The 24516-nt window shown below is 37.0% G+C and overlaps 1 protein-coding gene across 1 annotated transcript in view; it reads left to right on the top strand.

Annotated features, from left to right (window-relative positions):
- The window catches only part of LOC147070571 (uncharacterized), a 61482-nt gene that overhangs the window by 32055 nt on the left and 4911 nt on the right, over nucleotides 1–24516 (top strand). Inside the window, exon 5 of the mRNA XM_085949276.1 lies at nucleotides 22303–22455. Coding sequence (XP_085805402.1) covers nucleotides 22303–22455 — 153 coding nt within the window. The remainder of the gene's footprint in view (nucleotides 1–22302; nucleotides 22456–24516) is intronic.

Below are 24516 nucleotides of genomic sequence, written 5' to 3' on the forward strand. Positions count from 1 at the left end.
ATAGGATTTGTTTCCCGAATAGACCAAATGTCAATTTTACAGGAGACGAAAAACAAATTTCATTGTCGTATATTTTAATATCAGTAGATGTATCAATCATTCTTTCTATACTGTAAGATTGCAACATTATCTAAGAATAGATTCCAAGAATAATATACTGGTATAAATCATTAAATGCACAGAAAATACGTTTTATTTACAAGTACTCACTGTGGATATTCGGGAAATTTTTAGCGCTCTCTCAGAATAATGGATATTCGGGACAAAACATGGACGTTCGGGATTTAAGACCGTAGCGTATTGCTGCACGGCCCACAGATTACTGAGTGGTCAAAAAGTACGCGCCTCAAATGTTATATTTATTTACATGACAATTGTTAATAATTACCTCTACTATTTAAATACTTAATGATCGTAATTACCCAAGTTCGTATGTAATAATAACATGCGGCAATCGCTTTTTCTGTTTTTTTCGGATTAAGTAATAAAATAGTTTTTAAGTAATTAACTATTTTTTTATTGAACGAATAATTCACAAGATTTAAGAATGTACCATTCTAATAATTGAACATACTTACATATTTTTTTAAAATCACTTCTGAGAAAATATATTATACGGTACTACTTCAATTACTAACCGCCGTCACGGTCATTTCTCCAATATTTTATGATGGTAGGTACTTACTCGTACTTGCTAACAATTTTATATTAATACTTTTTCCAAAAAAAAAATCTATTTATATATATCTATATATCTGTATATTATTATATCTATATATTTCTATAATTGACAATTAAACTTATTATTATATATAAATTAATTACCATTGGCTGCTAATATTAGGTAGGTACCAATATCCTAAGTATATAATATCCACCAAATAAATAGTTACTAACATACATATTAAATTAAATTAACTATCAGCGCATTCAAAAATAAATTATAGCATCGCCTTTATTTTCATAGAAATACCTAGATTAAAAGTAAAATAAAGACAAACAATGTTTGATTAATAATAATTTGAAATAATAATTATTTTTTACGTCATTGTAGTTGCCGGATCATACTGTAGAATTCATACAACCGTTGGGATTTTGTGTCATTTATCAAAACAAAATGCAGTTATTTAGCTTAAAATACTCACTTTCACAACTCTACTGTAAGTTCAGGGCGAACTGGTGATGTATCAGCTATGAATGATCTCTTCAAATTTGATGAATTCACTATTAAAACAATAGTAACGTTAAAAACAATATCAATAAGACGAAATTTGAAAGAAGTCTCCAGACGGCCGAAAAATGTGAAAGTGGGCGTGATTGTTTTAGAGCTAGACAGCGTGAATGTGGGAGCGAGATGCACGGCGTGAGCGCGGTTTGATTGGCTAAAGTCATATTCGGGAAATAAACACTCAGCCAGAGATATATTTCGACCGAAATTAACTTGGATATTCAGGTACGAATAGTTGGATATTCGGGAGAACACCACGGAGTAATTGTAACTTAACATGGCGTATTCGGGTTTTTTAAAAAAATATCTCTGTTCCTAGATAAAAATATATTGTTTTTATAAATGATTTCGGTAGAGTTCGATAAAAGAAAATTGAACTGCATTAAAATGTCGATTTCGACAAAAATGGATATTCGGGAAACAAATCCTATAGCGACGATATGTCAACTTCAGTATATTTCTCGGAAAAGCAATTTGAAAGTTCACATTGAAATATTTAGTAATTTTGCTTAAAAATGTGATATAGAATAACCTGGAAATTAGGCAGCACGATTGTTCACTCGTCGACCGACATATTGTTTCATATAACCTACTCTTGTCTGCTTCCGTATCCATTAGTTTAATTTGTGATTTTATTTTATGCCCAACATGCACATTCCATGCCACGTTGCGCGATTTTTTAATTTATCTTCAATGTTTAACCCGCATACGTGAACACTGGTAACACACATTAGTAGCAAATATTACGCATTTTTGACGATAATCTTATAGGTACATAGGCTGAAATGCAATTTATGCAAGTTTGGCAATCTCCCAGACTCTTCAATCATTTCATAAATGATATGCCAAGCCCCGCCAACTACACACTAGCGCTATACGCAGATGACACAGCCATCCTTTCCACCAGCCACCAGACTGACACGGCGATTAGGAACTTAGAAAAGGGCACTCGATAGCTGACTGATTATTTCAGTCGCTGGAGACTTCAAGTTAACGCGTAGAAGACGGAGGCGATTCTCTTCTTGCGGAGCCAAAAATCCTATAAAGGAAAAATTACTGTTTGTGACATCCTATGTTCATTCAGTAACCCTGTGAAATATCTCGGGGTACACCTTCACCATAGATTGAACTAAACACCTGAACTAAACACCTCACCTATTAGAAGCCAGGCGAAAAGCCTTCATGGCGATAGGGTTCTTAGACCCATCTTCAACCGCAGAAGTTGTCTCTCAGAAGAAAACAAAACGGCACTATATAGCATGGTTATTAAACCAACCATGCTGTATGCATCCCCAATTTGGACTACTGACATCACCAAATCCAATTTAAAGCTGCAAACAATAGAGAACAGATGCCTTCGAATCGTCTACGAACTCAAGCCTCACATAGCATCAAGCACATCAATACAAAACACGATGGAATCGAAATTGCCGAAACCATAAATAAATAATAGACTGACAAAAGGGCTTCATAAGAAACCTACACTACCTATTTATTATTACTTTTATTTTTTAATATATATTATTTACTACTTAATAACTACTGAATAGACCTACCGAATAATGTTAAGCCTTTAAGATCGCTGGTACTAATGATAAAAGGTGTTGGAAACTCAGAACCTACCTATCCAACTCATTTATAAAATAAACACAATGGCTCGTGGTGAAAATCCTAATAGATGGTATCTAATACCATTGCCGCCATATCTGTGGATTCTATAGTAATATGTTTTGATTTACGCTCCTTCCTTAAAGTTACCTGTGGTGATGTAACGGTTTTTTTTTATAAAATAAAGTTAAACTGCTGCAATATATGAAAAAGCTACTTAATTAGGTAACAAAAAGGTCAATGCCAAAGAGATTGCACCGTCCAATATCTTTGGTAAATGCTAGTTTTTTAATCAAGCTCTGGCTAACAGAGGTGCCAACGAAATCAATTCTTGCGTTTAGCTGTACCTACATGAAAATAGTAGTGGCAGAGACATCATTTTCTATTCTGACAATAAACTGCACTCTTCAGAAAAAGAATGAACCAATTATCAGCATAAAATATATCATGCCGTTGGGAACTTGGACATACCGACCGCTGGATTGTAGGTCTTACCAAAACGACGTTGATTCTATGGATTCAACAATAAATTGAATAACATATTATAATACGAAATGAGTATTTAATTAATCATACTTCTCATTAAAGTAAATAATGTATTCCGCTTTCTGTGCTTGATAAGTTTAAGTTATCTATAAATTAATGAGTCTTGATTGCTGGCGTTTAAATCTTGTCACTGGTTATGTGATCAACCCATGATATTTTGATGGTACTTTAAAATAGCCATACATAGAAAACTTTCAGTATTCTTATTTAACGTCTAGGCTTCGACTCCGCAGAGCGGAACGTAGCGTATCTACATATAGGTACTTATTATTGTGATGAATGTAGCATCTGATTTTTGCAATGTTGGCATTTAAAATAATAGGTAGGTACTGGATGATTAGGTAAAACCCTTCTCCATAAAAACGTTCACAATATCATATTACAAAGCTTACCTAAATAACAAACATACCACTGATAAAAGTTTGCAATCCCTGATAAATATTATGAAATAAATAACATTTCGCAAACGATTTCTGCGAGAGGCGATCTTCGAGTACCTGCCCTGTGCCCAAGGTTATTTTCTGTCCCTCAACCTCGGCTGAGCCAAGGTCGCTTCGATCCCAAGCAATTGTAAATTTTCAAAAACCCAAAAAGACCTGAGAACATTCGGGAATTTAGCTATACTCTTCAGACTTTTTACGCATCTCCCTCCCTCTCTTCATACGATAAAAATAAGAGATATTTTCCAATCAGTATGAAATAAGCTGCGAAAGCGGTGGTGCCACGCAAGGGTCCGCTGCCCACGTGGCGGATATACCATGCCAACAGAAAGCCATGTTTGTTTCAACATTATAAATCAGTGTATCCCTTGTGTGTTATAATAATTCATATAACTACCCTTCAAGCAGCCCGTGAACCTCGTAAGGTGGGTCAGTGATACTCCTGATAATGTACCTAAAAATAAATTATATAATATTCCTATATATATTATAGGTTAGTTTAATAAAACGCAAAAAATTTTTGTGCTTCATCAACTTCCGCCTCAGAGGGACAATTCTAAAGTTGATAATGTCCCTCTAAAGCGGATGAAACCGGTCCAGATTTAATAAAAAGTAAAAGTAAAATAAGTACTTATTTATAATTTTGCGATTTATTAATTTAATAATACAATGCAGTTCAACCATTTATTGACAGTAAACACATTAAAAGAGAATAAATACCAATATGTAATTGACATAATTTAATAATTTTAAATTGTTTTCCCTTATTAGCTAGACACCACACTGCCGCCGTCAAGAATACATATCGCTCTGAAGTCTCTTAGCATAATGCCAAGTCATACCAACATTTCTTAGGTCTCCAGTGTGCACTCTATAGATAGATGGTATTTAACTACTTTCCAGGAAGCCAAAATCTATTTGGCTGGAAGCAAGTTGAAGTTTTTTCTCGAAACCCAGTAAAGCTACCTCTAGACTTCTCGGTACCCAGTTTTTTTGCTGTCACGTGCATTCTCCAAACACTATGAATGCAGCGGGCTTAAGGGTGTACCTGTGGGCATTAAGTGCTCCGCTCTTAGGGTACCACTGTAGGACGCCATTTGTCCAGCAGTTGTCCACTCACTGATAGACATCTCTAGTCTATTACCATTTCATCTGTTTAGCGAGCTCGATCACATCGCTTATTTTTGTCTGCTTCCTTGTCCATTAGTTTTTTTTTTGCAATCTTTACCGTTGTGCCCAAGAAGCATCTTTTCATGTCAAGTTGCGCAAGCTATCCATTTTTTTTTAATTTTATCTTTCATCAAGAGTTCATGTTTCAGACACTTGTGAGGTAGGTCACTTGAAGATACTATTCAGGAATGCGAAAAGTATCACCTGCATAATATGAAAAATATTGTTTGAAAAAGGTTATTCACCAACATGTCTGATTTCATGGTTTTTAAGATTACTAAGTTGCGAGCATCTATATGAACATACATTGCATTTATAAGGTTTATCACCGGTATGTGTCATTTTATGCTTGTTAAGAGCACTAGATGTCGTACAACCATATGAACATAGTTTGCATTTATAAGGTTTTTCACCAGTATGTATCATTTTATGTGTCTTCAGATGACCAGATGTCAAGAATCTAAATGAACATACATTGCATTTATGAGGTTTTTCACCACTATGTTTCATTTTATGTTTTTTAAGAAGACCAGATGTCGAAGATCGATATGAACATATATTGCATTTATAAGGTTTTTCACCGGTATGTGTCATTTTATGATTTTTAAGATCACCAATACGCGAGCAACTATATGAACATACATTACATTTATAAGGTTTTTCACCGGTATGTGTCATTTTATGTTTTTTAAGATCATATAGTCTCGAGGACCCATATGAACATATGTTACATTTATAAGGTTTTTCACCAGTAATTGTCTTTTTATGTACTCTGACATTACTATGTTGCGAGGCTACTATGCTTTGATTTTGATCAGGAGTCACGTCCATGTGCACCATTTTGTGAGTTTTTAGAGCATTTTCGCATCCGAAAACTGCGTTACAAATGCAGCAAATCAAATTACGTGAAAAATGGTTTACTCTTCTAAGAATAAGTCGAATTTCTTTCGGAGCACCTCGTTCTAAGATTTCTTGTTTAATGCTATTCCCATCTATCGTCACTTCTGAATTCTGTATCGTTCTATTCTGGATGCCATCGTCTGAGATTTGTTGACTCTCATCTGTATCGTGATGCCTCGTGAAAAATCCCTTAGTAAAAACCTAGAAAAATCGTAATAATCGTAATAATCGATATCAATATTATCAATTATGAGTTTTAATATTCAATTTGTTTTTTTTTTAGCACCTTCAGACATTATTAAATGTCAAAGTGAGAGTGAAATATTGTTACGGAATGATCCATAAGTGGGTCAAAATAATGCACTTATATAGTGTTGCATATTTATATAGTGTTCTCTTTTAGTGTGTCGTTGGAGAGAGTGCAGAGTGCCTGCCATGCTGAAAGGCAAAGCTAGAAAATTATATTCAAAATTCATCAAGCAACCTCGATCATTGACAGTATTTTAATATTTCATACATCAGAATTCCACATGATTTAACAGAATATTAACTACAGGTACTATTCCGTATGGGAGAAAATGTGGCCAATAATTCCCAGTAAAAACCTTTACCGTTGTTTCAATAATCGTGAATTTGGAACATGATTATTAAAAATATTATCACTATTATTAATGTGCAAATAAATTAATAACTGCATTTTAGAGCAAAATTGCGTTTAGCAATGAGGCTCCTTTTTGTTTAACGTGTTTGTTAATAAGGAAAATTGCCAACACGGAAAAAGACCACTTTAGAAGACTCCCTAGATCCACAAAAAAGCACCGTTTGGTGCGGTTTACACGCTGGTGGCATCGTCGTACATTTATTAAAAAATGGGGCCAAAGCTGACGTTAAGGTCAATGGATATCCCTATCGAACCATAATTTATATTTTGTTTTAATACGGATTCATCCGGCACAATAGTCATTTCAATAGGATGTGCACAAAGAGTGACCGCAACCATCGCCTTATTTAAATCAAGATTTGGCAATAGTTTGATTTTAAGAAATGGACCTGTCAATAGGAATACAGCCTTAGTAATGGATATGAAACATCAATGGTAGATAAAATATTATATAAAAAACAACTTAAATTAGCTAGATCAACAATATACCCTAACGTTAAAGATTCAAATCGTTATTACAAGTCCATTGGTTATCACGGCATTATTTCAGACTAAATTTATCAAGAAATTAAACATAGCGTTAACGTAGCATTCAAAGCTAATAATAATCTAGGATTAAACTTAAAAAATAGTAAAGATAAAATCAACAAACTGGAGAAAAGCGGAGTTTATAAAATAACATGTGGCACATGTAGTCTATGCTACATTGGTCAATCAGGCAGGTCAATAAAAACTCGTTTTGAAGAGCACCTCCGGTCTTTTAGGAATGGTAAAACAGATTCTCAGTTTGCAAAACATTTGATATCAAACTCGCATAGCATCAGTAACAATGAAACGCCACAATGTTTGCATTTCAATTTCAATTTCAATTTTCAATTTCAATTTATTTATTTTTACATATTGTGGACATTACAAATTATAAGTTTAAGACGTTCACAACATGACATAAAAAAGAGATAGATAATATGTTATTAAACAAATATGTACATACAAAAATATTAATTATATAGGTACATGGAAATACACCGGATGAGTTAAGCAGACCCTATTTTAAAAATTTATAAAATAACGTCCACCTATACTCATCCTCACGTAGGTGGAATATATCAAGACCCGAAGCAATTTCGTTGAACATAGTTATCGCCCTCCCAATTGGCATTACCAGTGGCAGGTTGGTTCTGCACCTTGGGAGAATAAACAACTGATGTTCTCTATTTCTAAGATAGTTATCAGGGACACACAGGTCAACACTGCCCATAATGGCAGAGTTCTCATTTATACCTCGTATAAGTCGAATAAAATACATAGCTAAATAAAGATTTCTTCTAAATTGCAAACTGCAGTATGTAAGCATGCCTAAGAGAAAGTCAGTTGGATAAAGCCACGGATAGTATCCGTACAACCTCAAATAAAGGAGTCTCAAGAATTTCTTCTGAACCCTCTCCACCATAAGGCCATACTTCAACTGATGCGGTGCCCAAACAATAGACCCACTCTCAAGTCTGCTTCGAACTAAAGAATTAAATAAAAGTTTTAATACCTTAACATCCGAAAAGACCCGGGAAGTACGCATGACGAAGCCCAACATTTTAAGTGCCTTGTTACAAATGGTAACTATATGGCTAATAAATGTCAGTTTACTCTCAAACGTAATGCCAAGATCCCTTACAGATGATATTCGTGACAGAACTCTGCCATGCATCGAGTATTGGAAAAACAACACTTTTGAGGCTCTGGTAAACGACAAAAGATTGCATTTATCAATATTGAATTCTAGTTTGTTACGCCTGCCCCAATCTAATATATTATCTATATCAAGTTGGAGCTGACGACAATCGTCCAAGGTGACAACTTCCAAAAAGAGTTTCAAGTCATCAGCAAACAACAAAAACATAGCATTTTTTATTACCAATGCTATGTCATTTATAAAAATCGTGAACAGCAACGGCCCCAAGTTTGAGCCCTGAGGGACACCAGAAAATGTGTTAAAGGTCTGTGACTGATAAAGGCCGAACGATACGTATTGTTGACGGTTCCTAAAATAACTCCCGAATAGCTTCAAAAATCGATCAGACAATCCAATAAGTTATAGTTTTTCCATCAGGACATCATGATCGACTTTGTCAAATGCTTTCGAGAAGTCATTGTAAGAACAGTCAACCTGGTGACCTCTATCCAGGGCCGATGACACATAATTGGTAAATACCATCAGGTTAGTTTCCGTTGATCGGCCTGCTCTAAATCCATGCTGTTCATTTATTATAAATGACTCAATTTTTGGAGAAATCATGTTGTGCATGATCATCTCAAGAACTTTTGCTGGTGCAGAGAGAACAGCTACCGGCCTGTAATTTTCCACTGATGACTCTGTACCACTCTTATGGATTGGAGTAACCTTCGACATCTTCCACGTTTCCGGAAAGATACTGTCATATACTTATTTAATGGGGGTTAGGAATAGGGATAGATGGGGATATGGAACGGGATATAGGATAGGGATATGGGTAGGATGGGTGAATAGGATAGGGATAAGCATGAGACTCGGGGAAATAGGAGGCAGGGTCGTGGATGGTTTGACAATTACCTCTAAGACCTCAGTTACCTGTCCGGCTACTACACTCATTCGTTGGATGTTCCTGTATAATAATAAAGTACATAAAGATGGAATAAATATAAATATCTCGGATTGAGCGCCACTCTATGATGATGCATAGAGACAATAGTGAAGGATAATTAAATGAAAAGCAAGTAGAGAAATTCCAACAATTGTATATTAATAAATAAGATAACTTGCGGGCTACAGTGTATAAAAATGTATAATTACTTAAGTGAATCACGAGCACCTAATGCGATACAATATTTAAATAAATAAGAACAAAAACCCAAAAGCTAATTCGAAACAAAGACTACTTCGGTGGACCGTAACATAAATGAACAATAAATACCAATTATACAAAAGGCTCTCCAGCCTTTTCGCTGCCCTCGATTCCTTCCAGGACGGAATCGAGGAGTGCGTCTTCAAACGTGTGGGGACCGTGGAGTTCCTCCGATCTCCTGGCGTGGGGGGGACGTCCTTCAGATGATCATCGTCCACGTCTCCAAAACGTCAGGAAATCGAAAGCCCTGTGCCCAGGGTCCGAGGCTCGGAACTGGCCAAGACGTCTGCTTCCTTCGAAAGGTCAAGACTGAGAGATCGACTCCCGCTTCGCCTTCGTGTAGAAAGCCCGCTATCTCCTATAGCGCCGGAAATAGTGTCGCGAACTCCGTACAAACTATCCCGTGCGCAGGCGTGGTCCGGTCGTACTTTTGCGTAGTGTTGCCCTCGTAAAGACTTCCTTGACTTAGTGTGTTATGTTATAAAATAACATGACATTACCTGTCTCCATTGTAAGATTATAAATATATGCAAGTGGGCCTTTGACGAAATCAACACACCCCTTTAAAAAAAATGTAGGGACGTTATCAGGTCCCAAAGAGTGAGTATTTTTTAGTTTTTTAATAAATTTTAACACATCACTCTCATCAACTGGAAAAATATCAATGGACTGGGCACCGCATGATGGCTGTTATGACGCAGAGGCAACATCCAAATAAGGAATACTACTTGCGTAGACAGACCTGAAGTGACCAGCAAATGCTTCTGCCACTCCATGTCCGGTCACCTTTTCGCCTTTCCAACTCATCGAATCGGCATACCCGCCATCCCTTCTTAATGATTTAATATAATCCCAAAACGATTTGGGATTTTCACGAATGCAATCTTCTACCGATTCCATATATGTTCGATAGGCCACTCGAACAGCTTGCCTCACTCTCAAGCGATAAAGGCTAAACATTTCATAGTCGCGTTGACCATGCTCAGCCTTCCAAGCTTTGTGATAGCAATGCTTGATCTGAATGTCCCCAATAATCTCTCGAGAAAACCACCTCGGGTATCGCCTTCCACCACGACATGGTGACTTCCTTGAAAGACATTCATCAAACACATTATATACAGAATTATAAAATAATTGTACCGCCTCATTTACATCACAAATCCCGAGCAACTCACTCCAATCTACTTCACTCATTAATGAGTAAAGTAGCTCGAAGTTTCCACCTTCAAACTTCAATCCCCTGCACCGATCGGTTTCATGTGAGGGTATGTCAGTTCGCAGCGGGCGAATCGACCGAAACCTGAGCACAAAAACCAAAGTAGGATGATAGTCATCCTCCCGTACAAGAGGGGACATGCATCGGGAAACTGACAAATTGATGTTGCTGAATACCCTATCCAGAAGCCCATTACTAGAGTTAGAAATATCATTGTACTGAGAAAATCCAAAAACAGCGCACATAAATTCCAGGTCACTATTGACCCTTTCACCGTTGCGCGCTGAAGTTAAATTAAAGTCTCCCAACACAATAATACTTCTGTCTCCAATCAAGTTGACACTAGATAGCATATTCTCAACAAAACATTTATACACCTCCACGTCACTGGCTGGAGGAAAATATACAACACAAACGTAAATAGTGACTCCATCACAGGTTAGTTTCACCCAAAGGTCCTCATTTGGAGTCTCTAAAGCATGGACACGTTCGGCCTTCAACCCCTCCATGCTTCTAACCCCCAAAAGACAGCCTCCACCCTGCCTGTGGCCTGTGCCGGAATCTCGATCCCTCCTAAAGACTAAGTACTCACTTCCAAAATATTCGCGATTAAAAACACTGTCATTAAGCCATGTTTCAGTTAACCCTATGACATCATAGTCGTCAGCCAAAACATTTCTCAAAAAATCGACAGCTTTTGTCTTTAAGCCACGTACATTTTGGTAGTAGAACAATAATTGCCTTGGGCAATTATTATTTTCATTGTTAAGTCAGCTGGTTGGCAGCCGTGGTGTTTCAATTTTTGACACCCATTCTTTAATGAATGAGTAACGTGTTTTTTTATGTATGCCTTCACTTTGTCTTTTTAAATCAGTCAATGCATTAGTGGTCCTTGCATTGATTTATTCACTTTTTTTTTAAATTTTAACTAAATAGACAAATTTAACAACAGTAATCATTCGTAAACAAATTTGCCTCAAATTTCAATATTATGATTTGATCCTTGTATATCATTTTTTCACGAGATTGCCAGCACACTCAACAATAGTATAGAAGTGAGGTATTAAAAAATTAGTCTACATATTATCTTCAGACAGGTTTACAAACAACGTTTTAAGGACTGTTTTTATGTAGTTTATAACTAACGGCAGTTTTATAAACTTTATTTGCAAACTGTAATCATGACGTGGCTTTATTTGTGTAAAACTTTTCGTGCCTCCCTTCGCAACACTGCGCACCTACCAGTTTGGCAATATATAATATGTATGAAAGTACATTTTTATGGATATACAATATATTTATTTTAACATAGACTAGAAAACCTCTTGTTATGAAAATCTCGAAAGGTGGGTATATTATAGACTTACTACGTGCGTATAGATACACATAGCGTAGTGATTTAATTTTTATAATATGTAATTATTTCAGCATAATAAACATAACATTAAATAATTTTAGTGGAAACTATAAGATTGGATTATTTTTGTTTTTAATTATTCTTATATAAATATTTAACGTGTTTTGAAATCCGATTTTTAGGAATACTTAATTACATGATACAATAAGATCAGTGTTTTCAAATTATATTATAGGTGAGATACCCGGCTTCGCACAGGGTTGCTTAGTGGATACATTTACCTTAGATATTTAAAAAATAATAATGAAATTCTCTTTTTAATAATAAAATATCTGTGTAATACAATATGACAATATGAAAGTAATTCTAATAGGAGAAAAGGTCAAACAAAAGAACAGTAAATTTAAATCGAATCCAAAATATGCAAACGTTATTAATAGTATTAATATGTAGTAAAAAATTCAAAATTGGATGGAACAAACAAACAACTAACTTTGTATTATTCGAATTTGACTTTGAAGTCCTTGAGATAGGGTTTGCTCTTTCTTCTTCGCGTGAGGATATATTCTACTAATTTATTTTCCCTTTTCTTGTCGTTGGTCGTTCCTGTTTTTATTTACTGGCCATACCCGCGCGTAAATTTTTTATGTATGTAATTTGGGATTCTTTTGTCTTCTTTATGGATTTGCCTTTTGACAGTTTCAGATGTAGCCTATGATTTGACGTTTCTAATTATCAAAAAAATTATCTTGGACGAACGTGAAGTGATAGTTAAGTGAACGTTAAGTGATCAGTGATTATGGCGCAACATCTGAATTACCGTGAGGATGATATTCTAAAAGCAATGGACAACAGACGGCGAAGCAGAACTGCTACAGGAGGAAAAGTTCAACGTAGGTACGAGCGTCGATTAAGATGCTAATGTTTGAGGTATCCTCGTTACGTACCTTATTTCAGCAGGGGGACCAGCAAGGAGTCGCATAACGCCCAAAAAACAATTCTTGCCCCTACGGTCGTAGAGTTAGGTCTAAATGACAAGTTGCGTCGGTGCGACCACTCGTCATCAGCTAACCATCTGACGAAGAGGACCATCGCGGCCCTCCAGAATGCGATGTTTTCCCATCGGGACAGCTTCTGAAAGCGTATGCAAGGGTTAGTGGATTGGGCAACCAATCCTCAAAAAATCATAACAGCGATGAGCCTGTACCAAAAAATCGAAGGGGGTTTTGGGGACAACACATAATAAAATTTGCGAGAACATGACTCAGATCCTTACCGCAAGGATACCTTCACTCGGGAGGCACTATCAAGGATTCCTCCGAGCTTAAAGTCCCGGAAGGCCCTCGAACTCAAATTATGGCCGGGGTAATCCCAAGGGGCGACGTCCTGTGGGAAGGGAGTTCTCCATCGGAGGTACGGGCTCCACCAGGGATCCGTACTCTAAGCGAAGGTGACCGCATCTGGACGACCAATAACATTGGGGACCGCTTAAGAGACTTTCAGGGAGTCTGGATGGCGTAGTGTACCCCCCCCCAACATTGGTAAAAAATAATAGCCGTAGCCCGCATACCTTTTGTGCGGATACCACTATTGGTAAGTCCTTCTTTACTTTTAAGGAAAGATTTTAAAACGCAACAATCAGCAGAGGTCACTCTCGAGATCGAGGACTTAAAGAACTCAGGGGTTCTAGAAGAAGCGGGTCAAACCCCCAGTTTTTCTCTCAACCCTGTTTCTGATCAAGAAAAATGACGGGGCTCTATGCCCTGTTTTCAACCGAAAGCGTTTGAATGCGTTCCTACAGCCAAAGCCATTCAAACTAATTCACCATTACGAGGTTGCAGCCGTCTTACAAACAGAAGACTGGCTAGTAATAATAGATCTAAGCCAGGCGTCCCTCCAGGTACCAATGGCTTCTCAACATCGTCGATTTGTTCGACTAGCCTATCAAGGGGAGCTCCTACAATTCACGTGACTCCCGTTCGTGCTGCCAACCGCTCCGATTATGTTGGCATCCCTGACCAATTGGGTCGCCGAACGCCTACGAAAGAATGGCTGAAAATATTCACTTACCTAGACGACTTCTTAGTAGCCAACCAATACGAGAAACAGTCTCGGTTCAGGTGGAATACAGGATAACCTTCCTACAGTCTTTAGGGTGGTTAATAAATATTAAAAGATCCTGTCTGAACCCAAGCCAACAATGAGGGTCCCTGGACATCACGTAGGACACACACACCAAGCGGAGGTTCCTGTCGCCGGAGAATTGTGTAGCACTCCGTCACCATCTGCTAATGCAGGTACAAAAAGGCAGTTGGTCCCTCAGACAGGCACATATCCAATCCCTTCTGGGGTGACTCAACTTCACATCCTACCTCCACGAGGAAGGTTGCATTGCCGACGGCTACAACGCTCCAGTCATCAATATGGCCGAGGTCCCATCCTCGCCAATTGATGACAATCCCACCACAGGCCCAACGGGACATCACGTGGTGGCTCTAGGCGATAGGATCCTCAGAGTTGACATAACGCAGGTACAAAAAGGCAGTTGGTCCCTCAGACAGGCACATATCCAATCCCTTCTGGGGCGACTCAACTTCACATCCTACCTCCACGAGGAAGGTTGTATTGCCGACGGCTACAAAGCTCCAGTCATTAATATTGTCGAGGTCCCATTCTCGCCAATAGACGACAATCCCACCACAGGCCTAACAGGACATCATGTGGTGGCTCCAGGTGATAGGCTCCTCAGAGTTGACACACATCAATCACTTCCTGATGACAGACGCAGCTGACACAGTCTAGGGAACCCAACTGAATGAACACCACCTATCAGGTACGTGGGAACAAGACCAGTTACCATGGCATGGCATTCCAACAGGAAGGAAATGTTTGCAATTCAATCTCAGGTACAATCAATCATAGGATCAGATCTGCTTCTGCAGACAGACAACAAAACAGTGGTGCCATACATCAACAACGAGGGTGGCACAAAATCTGTCACCCTCCTAAACCTATGCCGACAGACACTAGTATTTACCAGTCTAGCCAACATCATGTTTACTACATTATACACAACTGCGTGGCAGATCATCTCTCCCGCAGACAACTCATTCCCGAATGGCACCTCATCAACACCGCAACCACCCCCCTGTTTCTGTTCCCGAGGTGGATTTATTCGCAAGCGAAACAGCACATGTCATTGCAACGTATGTGTCACGAGACGTTACAGACAATGGCGCGCTGTTTCACGACGCCTTCAGCCGAGTGTATGACTTCAGATTGGCGTGAATATTTCCCCCACGAAACTTTATTTCACGAGTCCTAGCGCACCTCAACTCAGAAAAAGGGAAGTACTTACTAGTGGCACCGAGCTGGAAATAATGCTTTTGGGGAGTGGACTTACGAAAAAGGGCGATAGTACCTCCTTATACAATGCCGCACCTACATACGACACTAGTAGGTTTGGAGACCAACCGTCCACCTCCAAGGACCCAGGACCTGTTCCTTTAACTATGGTTAATTTCGGGTGGGGTGGAAATAACATCAAATTGAATGGTGGGAAAAAGGGCACTCCTTACTTTCAGATGGCGGCCTTCGACTCTAAAAACTTACAAACCAGCTTGGAACAAATGGAAGACAATGACATGAGTAACAAGAACCTAATGGATCATAATAGCCCTCAACGAATGGAATTGGCCAGCTACCTAGGCAACATGCACAACAAAGAGGGTTTGTCGTACAACACCATCCTGGTGCATAAGTCAGCCATAACCACTTTTTGCAAACCGATTATCATTGTAGATATCAGCATCAACGTGGTAGTACAACACAATATGTTACAGGCAATTTCGGTACATAAAACGAAACCCGTCAAACCACCGGTTTGGGATCCAGGACGAGTGGTAGATCATCTTAGGAAAACAACACCGGTGGAGTACAACCTATTCGAAACCTCTCGCAGGACAGCTACCTACTCGGCTGCTTCTCGCATCGGGACGAAGGGTTCATGGCCTCACACTACAAATAGTAGACAATGGATTGGTGGAAAAACGTGACTACATAATTGTATGGCCAATGTTTGGCGCAAATACAAATACCGCCAAGCATCGTCAATCGGAATGGAAGCTAAGCGCTTCCACGTGTCAAAACATCGACCCAGTATTATTCTGGTTACGGAAACTCGTCTGCATGTCAAACCCTAGGAGAGGGGAAGGTAGGGATATTTCGGAATTATTTATATCTTCAAGACGATCACCAAAACCAGCCACCAGGACAGTTATAGGGAATTGGATAAGGTCAGTACTGTTGGAAGCAGGGGTACAAGAACCACCAGGCAGTGTCCGCTCAGTGGTGACTTCCTTAAACTGTACATATACCCAATGATAATTTTAAAGAGAGGTATCTGGCGTAGTGGGTCAACATTTCACGACAACTACCAGAGAACGATGGATACACCACCATCAGAAGGGGAAAAGAACCCATTAACTTCTCTATTCAACCATATACATGGAAAGTCACGATGGTCTTTTACCTCGTCAATGAATCATTGTCACATACAGGAATTTGGCATACCCAACACCAGGTGATAACAAACAGATATCTCAAGGACTTCAAAGTCAAATTCGAATAATGAAAGGAGTTTTACCTACCAATAAAACTCTTATTATTCATGTTGACTTTGAAGTCCAGGTAACTTCTACCTGGTTCCTTGAGTCATATCATAATGAAGACAAAAGAATCCCAAATTACATACATAAAAAATTTACGCGCGGGTATGACCAGTAAATAAAAACAGGAACGACCAACGACAAGAAAAGGGAAAATAAATTAGTAGAATATATCCTCACGCGAAGAAGAAAGAGCAAACCCTATCTCAAGGACTTCAAAGTCAACATGAATAATAAGAGTTTTATTGGTAGGTAAAACTCCTTTCATTTTATTTAATACTAACCATCCCAGGTGTGCGAACAACAACTGAGAAAAATTTCATCGCAATCTGATGAATGTTATAAGAACGCATACGAATAGAAGAAGAAGAAGAAGATTATTGTACTAATTTAGAAACCTTCGCGGGTGTTGGCACAATTACCGACGAAAGTTTTATTGAAATCGTATGAATGGAATAGGAACGCATACAAATAGAAGAAGAGGAAAAATATTGTTGTACTAATTCAGAAACCTTCGTATGTGTGGGCACAACAATTGACGAACGTTTTATTGCAATCGGACGAATGACATAGGAATCATACGAATAAAAGAATATAGAATAAAGATGATGAAGAAGAAGAAGACGGTTGTACTAACTCAGAAACCTTTGCATGTGTTAGCACAACAACTGACGAAGGTTTCATCGCAATCCGATGAATGGTATAGGAACCATATGAATAAAAGAAGATATAATGAAGAAGAAGAGATAGTTTTTCTAATTCAGAAATCTTCGCGGGCATGCGCACAACAACTGATCAAAATTTCATCGCAATCGGATGAATGGTATAAGAACGCATACGAATAGAAGAGGAAGAAAATGGTTGTACTAATTCAGAAACCTTTGCAGGTGTTACCACAACAACTGACGATGGTTTCATCGCCATCCGATAAATGGTATAGGAACCATGCGAATAAAAGAAGATATAACGAAGAAGATGGTTTTTCTAATTCAGTAAACTGCGCGGGCATGCGCACAACAACTGATCAAAATTTCATCGCAAACGGATGAATGGTATAAGAACGCATACGAATAGAAGAAGATAGAATAGAAGAAAAGGTTGAAGAAAATTGTTGTACTAATTCAGAAACCTTCGCAGGTGTGGGCACAACAACTGACGAAAGTTTCATTGCAATCGGACGAATGGTATAGGAATCATACGAATAAAAGAATATAGAATGAAGACGGCGAAGAAGAAGAAGATGGTTGTACTAGGTCAGAAACCTTTGCGGGTGTTGCCACAACAACTGGCGAAGGTTTCATCGCAATCCGATGAATGGTATAGGAACCATATGAATAAAAGAAGGTATAATGAAGAAGTAGAAGATAGTTTTTCTAATTCAGAAACCTTTGCGGGTGTGCACACATCTTCTTCTTCTTCGATGGCGCTACAGCTCAAGTCGAGCCCTGGCCTCCTCCACCGCTGTCCTCCAGCCGGAACGGTCCTCCGCACGTCTTTTCCAGTTCCTGATTTTTAGTATCTGGTTGGCATCTTTTGTAACCCCATCGTGTGCGTGGCTTTCCCACTGGCCTTTTCCCTCCTGGGTTTCCTTCGAGGATCTTCTTCGGTATCCGCGACTCAGGCATGCGCTGGACATGGCCTGCCCAGCTTAGCCTCTGGAGTTTTATGAAGTTGGAGAGTTTTGAATCTTGGTATAAGCGGTATAGTTCCGTGTTGTACCTAATTCTCCACTCCTCATCATCATTCATGGGTCCGTATATCCGCCTAAAGATCTTTCTCTCAAAGCAATCCACCATTTCAGCTGCTTTCATATTTAGCGTCCATGACTCGCACCCGTAGTGCACACATCAATTCACCAAAATTTCATCGCAATCGGATGAATGGTATAGGAACGCATAGGTCAGACAGACAGACAGACTTTCATTTTTATGTATAAGATATAGTCTATAATCTGCGCGCAAGTGCAAGCAATAAGATGACAAAGTCTTATCGCAATCGGATGAACGGTATGGCAGCGCATAAAATACGAACAAACAAACTAACAAATATTGATTTTTATATTATAGATTATAATCAGAGAATCGATATTGCAAAATTATAAGTATTTTTTTTATATACTAGGTTATACTTGGGAAATTATCTAAAAGTAGGTAAGATATATCTATAGTCTTAGAGGTATAGACTTAATACGTGCGTATAAGTTCAAGTAGCGTAGTGATTTATATTTATTAATGTGTATTATTTCAGCATAAGAAACATGATATTAAAATATATTTAGTGGAAACTATACGATCAATCGGAGTATTTTTCTTGATTAATTGTTCTTATGTAAGTATTTATTATTTTAATGTGTTTTAAAATACGATTTTTAAAAATACTTAATAACATGATACAATAAGATCACAGTGTTTTAAAATTATATAGGGAATCAATATTGCAAAATTATAACTATTATTTTATGTGGTGAATACCGATAACGCAAGTCCACACAGATGTTATCCTACCTAATAACATCCCTCGTTCGCTTCGGATGAATTAGCCACCCCCACTCTCCGTGAAATGGCAGCGTATGTTGGTTGTTCCATTTAAAACAGACCGAGACACGCCGTGGCTTAGATATGACGTACTTTTATCGATGTCCGATATTATACACGATTATAAGATAATTGCATGTAATATACACAGAATAAAATGTTAAACGATGACTAAACAGTATTTAAAAACATACTTTACCTTTTGAAGCAATCAATTAGCTTTTAAAATGCCTTAAAATGCCAAATTTCAATCGGTACACTGAGTGGACGGCATGGGAACGGGCGTAATTTTTTTACCATGGTAAGGGAAAGGTTAATAAAGATAGAAATTTAATTTTTGTAAATCCCGGGCCCTACTAACATCCAGAGCTAGTCACAGGATCCGGGATATCTCAATACATGCACTGTTATTTTTTAACCTACCTATATAATAAATCAAATAATACAATAAAGTTGGGACACTTTATTGCCTATCCATTTAGGATCAAGTACCTAGTAACTACCTATAACAAGCAAGACATTGTCAAAGGCCATGTCTTTTGACTTTGCATTGTCTATCCGTGCATGGTGCAAATCCCACCCAATGTCCGTGTACCTGGCTCAAAATACGGGTGGCATTTAGTTTGTATTGCATTGCCAGATATGTTCTTATGCCGCGATTAAGATTAATATTGTCTTTCACAACGTCTGTAAAAGAAAACTTGAAAATAGAAAAAATGCAGATGTGCCTTTTTGCCATTTTTGCAAACCGAAATGCGCTGGTCTCGTTATGCTTGAGGAAATGCTGATCTTCATTTTAGCTCCATTAATTTTGACAACAAAACATATAAGTATATAATTATTATTGAAGTGTGTCACCCGTGTCAAGTGTTAATGTATTTATTATAAAAATTAGTATCGACGGAAAAAACTTTTCGGTATTGTGGCAACACTTTTCTAAAATTACCCTGAATGTATCCTGTTTGTCACGTTGTTCCTGCCGTATTTACACTTAACATGGATCTAAAGCAAGAATGTGATGGAGAACCCTCCGATATAGAAAGCAAGCCTTTGTTTGACACGCTGACTATCCATCTAAATAACCCGGACCCTTGCTTTCATGTAACGCAAGAGAATGCGGACGTTTCAAGTTGCAGTTTCGAGGTTAGTTTTTGGGAACTAAATTATTTAACAATTACATTAGATTGACAAGAAAAATGATTAGTTTAATATTGTAAACTGTGGATTTTTTACATACTATTTAGGGACATAAGGTGATATTAAACTTTGTTTCAAAAAATTACAATATGTTTATACAATTTGACATCTATGATACATATGATTGATATAAGTTAGGTTATCTACTAATTCATGTTAATTATTATAAGTACATCGTTGTATGGACGTTTCGTGAACTGCAACTAGTTTTACTGTGTTTACAAAATGTAATAATGCTTCTTTCAGAACCTTATAGCGGAACTCTCTGATAAAACATCCGATAGTCAACCAGCTGTCATCAAGCGCGAGATCATTGAAGATATACCACACCCATTATATGATGATGAATACCCTCAACCGGGTTGTTCATATTCAGATTACAGGCCAATACATCAGGTACGTTCAATTGTACGTAGGTATATGTGTCGTTTTCTTCCCTTGATGCCGTCTTATATTGAAGGTTTTAATTTGCAATGCATCTTTGAAACTTCATAAGGAACTATTATAATATAATTCAGTCAAACTTGTTTCATTTATTGATTGCGGAGTAGATTCGAGTTATTGGCGATTGCTAAAACAGATATTTTGAGACAGTATTGAGTAGGTATATAAATCTTTTGTTAAATCACGTAAGTATATTTAAATATGGTGATTTATACATCACAATCATTCGAACGTAAAGCAATAATTAATGTGATTATTTGTATATATAATTAATCGCCCGTGAGCCCTTTTTAGGTAGGTAATATAAAACTACTTGCAGCCATAAAATACCCTAAACGGAAGCAATATCTACGTGAAATGGAGTGAGAATAGACCAATTCTATTTTCAAAACTTTTTGTAACAAATTAATGGTTACTGTTCGGTTATCAATCTAATCTAACCTAAACTAACCCAAATCGGGTATTTTCAAAATGTGTTTTCCGCTGTATTCCTAATAACCGAACAGCAATTAACTACCTAAAATAACTATTAAACGTCAGAGTGACAGTTGGTACTTTAAAAAAAAAAAACGATAAATAATTACATAATTTTGTAATATAAGTTAAAATATATAGTAATAAACTAACGGCTCTTCAATAGGCGGCCCATTTTCTTACGTGTCTAAGATAACAAGATAATTAAGAGCTAGTCGAAGAATCTAGGTTATCACAAGTCTTGTTTTGTTACGCGAAAGAAGTATAACTTCTAACGTGCGTACATAAGTACACACAATTTTTTTTAAATTGTCCGACATTGAAATAAAATATATTTCGAATTTTACTGATCATTAAGTTATTTTTATTGTTTTCTTTTATTTCTCTATGTTTTATATTATTTTTATTGATTTTTTATTTGTATAATAAAAGAATTTTTATATAAAATACTAATTTTAATAAAATTTTATATGAAAAAGGAGCATTTGGTTTTCTATTAAAACCATGAAGCCGCATATGCAAGTTTGTTCGTCATTCTCAAACTATATGGCCGCAACTGCAAAAATCCACAATATAATTTTTAAAAAAATATTTTTATATTAAAGAACTACAGTAGGGTAAAGTACACAAAATTATTCTAACATGATTCAATTTTTTGCAGCCTACTGCAGTTAATTAAATTATAGTTAATTATTTTACATTCAAACTCAAATTACACAATATCATGTTATTTGCAGTTACGACCCTATAGATCTCAATGTGCGATATGTTTACAAAAGAAAGATTAAAGTACGCAATGTGCTGCAGTTAGCTGGAATGTCTTTCGGTGAGTACACATTCACTTGCCAAATGCAGTCGTACATTGGTGGTCACTGAAAGCAGAGGATGCAGCTGTGGCAGGTCTTATCCAGAAATGGGTTGACTCTGGCTGATCATAATGGTGATACTGTTACATAATATTATTAATCATGTTGTTATTTTCAGGAGTGTGAAGACAGCCTGATAAATACAAGGTCAGAGAATGATAATGAGGGTGTCATCATCAAACAAGAATTCGTTGACGAGGCAATTCGCCAAATCAATAATGAGAATCCTCAACCCGGCTCCTCCAATCGACAATACAGCCCAGTAGACCAGGTACGTTCATTTACATGTTCACTAATAACATAACTTTTAAACATTTTTTTATTTTCAAATGATCGATATCTACATTGTATTAAAATTAATATAGTCACCGCAGTTGTTCTCAACGTTGAAAATTCTGGTCACCCAATTTGGATGTCACTTATTCGAGCACTGCTGGAACAATATTGGCTTCCATAGGGTTTATCAGCATAAGCCTGTGACTCCACGAAGTTTTACAGGAAATAATCCATATATTTTAAATCGCACGACCTTAGAGGAGGCCAATAACTGTCATGTCCGTTTCACAAAATCAACTCAAGCAATCGTTTATAATCGGTTCCCGAAAGAAAATAAATGACGAACGTGTTGTGTTTTCGGATTATATTTTAGTAGTAAAGTCCATTTGTAACGGCGACAAGAGACCCACAAATAGCGCTACCCATTGACGGCCTCGCAAGCGCTATATAGAAGGATCAGGATTTAACCATATGTTAACTACGTATTTTTTATCTCAGTCTTACGGCCAGTCAGCTTAGTCTGATTAGGTCTGACCCTTTTGATCATGCCTCAATTTTGAAACTAAGCATTTTACACTATCAAGATTCATTTGTTGCGTAAATAGTGTAGTTATCTAAAGTCTTATTTTGTTAATCTTTTTTAGTAAAGGTACCTTTTGAAGTATTCTCCTTTATTTTTAAATAATCTCTGTGAACTCTGAATAAATACTTAACCTGGAACTATTTCTATTTTATAAACAAGCTATCCTATACATTTTTATTTCATGTTAAAATTCATACATACACCTGTGTGCTTATTTCGGATTTTAATAGTTTTTTTTTTTTTTTTTTTTTTTTTTTCTTCTTTTTTTTTCGACCATGTCCGATCCTGATAGGATCATATGGGCCTCCACAGAGTGGAAGTTTGAATTGACAGATTTTGTTTTTTACGAGAAATGGATGTCAGCCACTTGCTCAACCTATTAGATCCATACCCTGACACATACAAATTGAAAAACAATATGTGTACTTGCCAGACCCAGGATTCGAACCTGGGACCCACAGCTTTATAGTCCAACGCTTATGCCGCGCGGCCACCGTGGGCTTTAATAGTTTTTTAGTAACTAATAATAATTGTTATTGTGATATATCGAGTAGGTTTATAGAAAGTGTTAAATGACTCAAGTACAAGCCTAAGCATTCGGAAACTCTCCGACAACGAGTGGTCTTACCTTTCTGCGCCTCCCTCTGCCGACCAATCATTATTCTATAGCAGTGATAGTCAACCTATGGCACGCGAATGTTAAAGAGAAAAAAAATTACTTAATATAATAATAATAAAAATAAAAAAAAGTAATACGAATATATATCAGTACTTATATATACGTATATAAATTAATGACGACATAGCTGCGTATTTTCTGCATTTTTTTATATTATTTTCACTAGTGGTATTAACCAATCGATGCGCAAACGGAACCGACGAACCTGGTGCATAAATGACAAATTGTTTTGTATACAAAATAATAGGCAAATATTCTAATTACTCGAAATACTCGTTTAATGTAAATATATAATTGAACAAATCGCTTCTAATGCTTTATGATTACTTCTGATTTTGATCGATTTAAAAAGCTTGAGACTACTGTAGCGAGAGAATGCCTCGTCTGATCGCAGCGAATTCTGGTGTCATTTTGTGTGTAAAGAACAAAGCTAAGTAATACAGTAACAAACTATTTCATTGGCACCAACAAAAATGTCTGTACCAAATAAGAAACAAAAACTTGGTGGAGCTAGTAGAAGTAATTCTGACAGACAGTGAAAATGGAAAGCGTTCAGCTATGGGAAATAAAAAAGAAGCGTGGTTAAAAAGCTCCCACGATCTTTTTGAAAAATTTGAAAACAAGCAAAAATAATATATTCCTAGAATAAAAGATATGCATTCGTCTAAAAACACGGTGAAAGATAGAATCTATCATTGTAATATTTAAACTTTTTTTAATAGATTTCTTAAAAACTACTTTTTCATTTTTTCACAATAAAATACTGCACGGTATGTCAGCCAGTCGAAAGATTA

Source organism: Rhyacophila brunnea, unplaced genomic scaffold, assembly GCF_057557595.1.
Source record: "Rhyacophila brunnea isolate RB1 unplaced genomic scaffold, BYU_Rbru_1.0 scaffold_211, whole genome shotgun sequence".
NCBI lineage: Eukaryota > Metazoa > Arthropoda > Insecta > Trichoptera > Rhyacophilidae > Rhyacophila > Rhyacophila brunnea.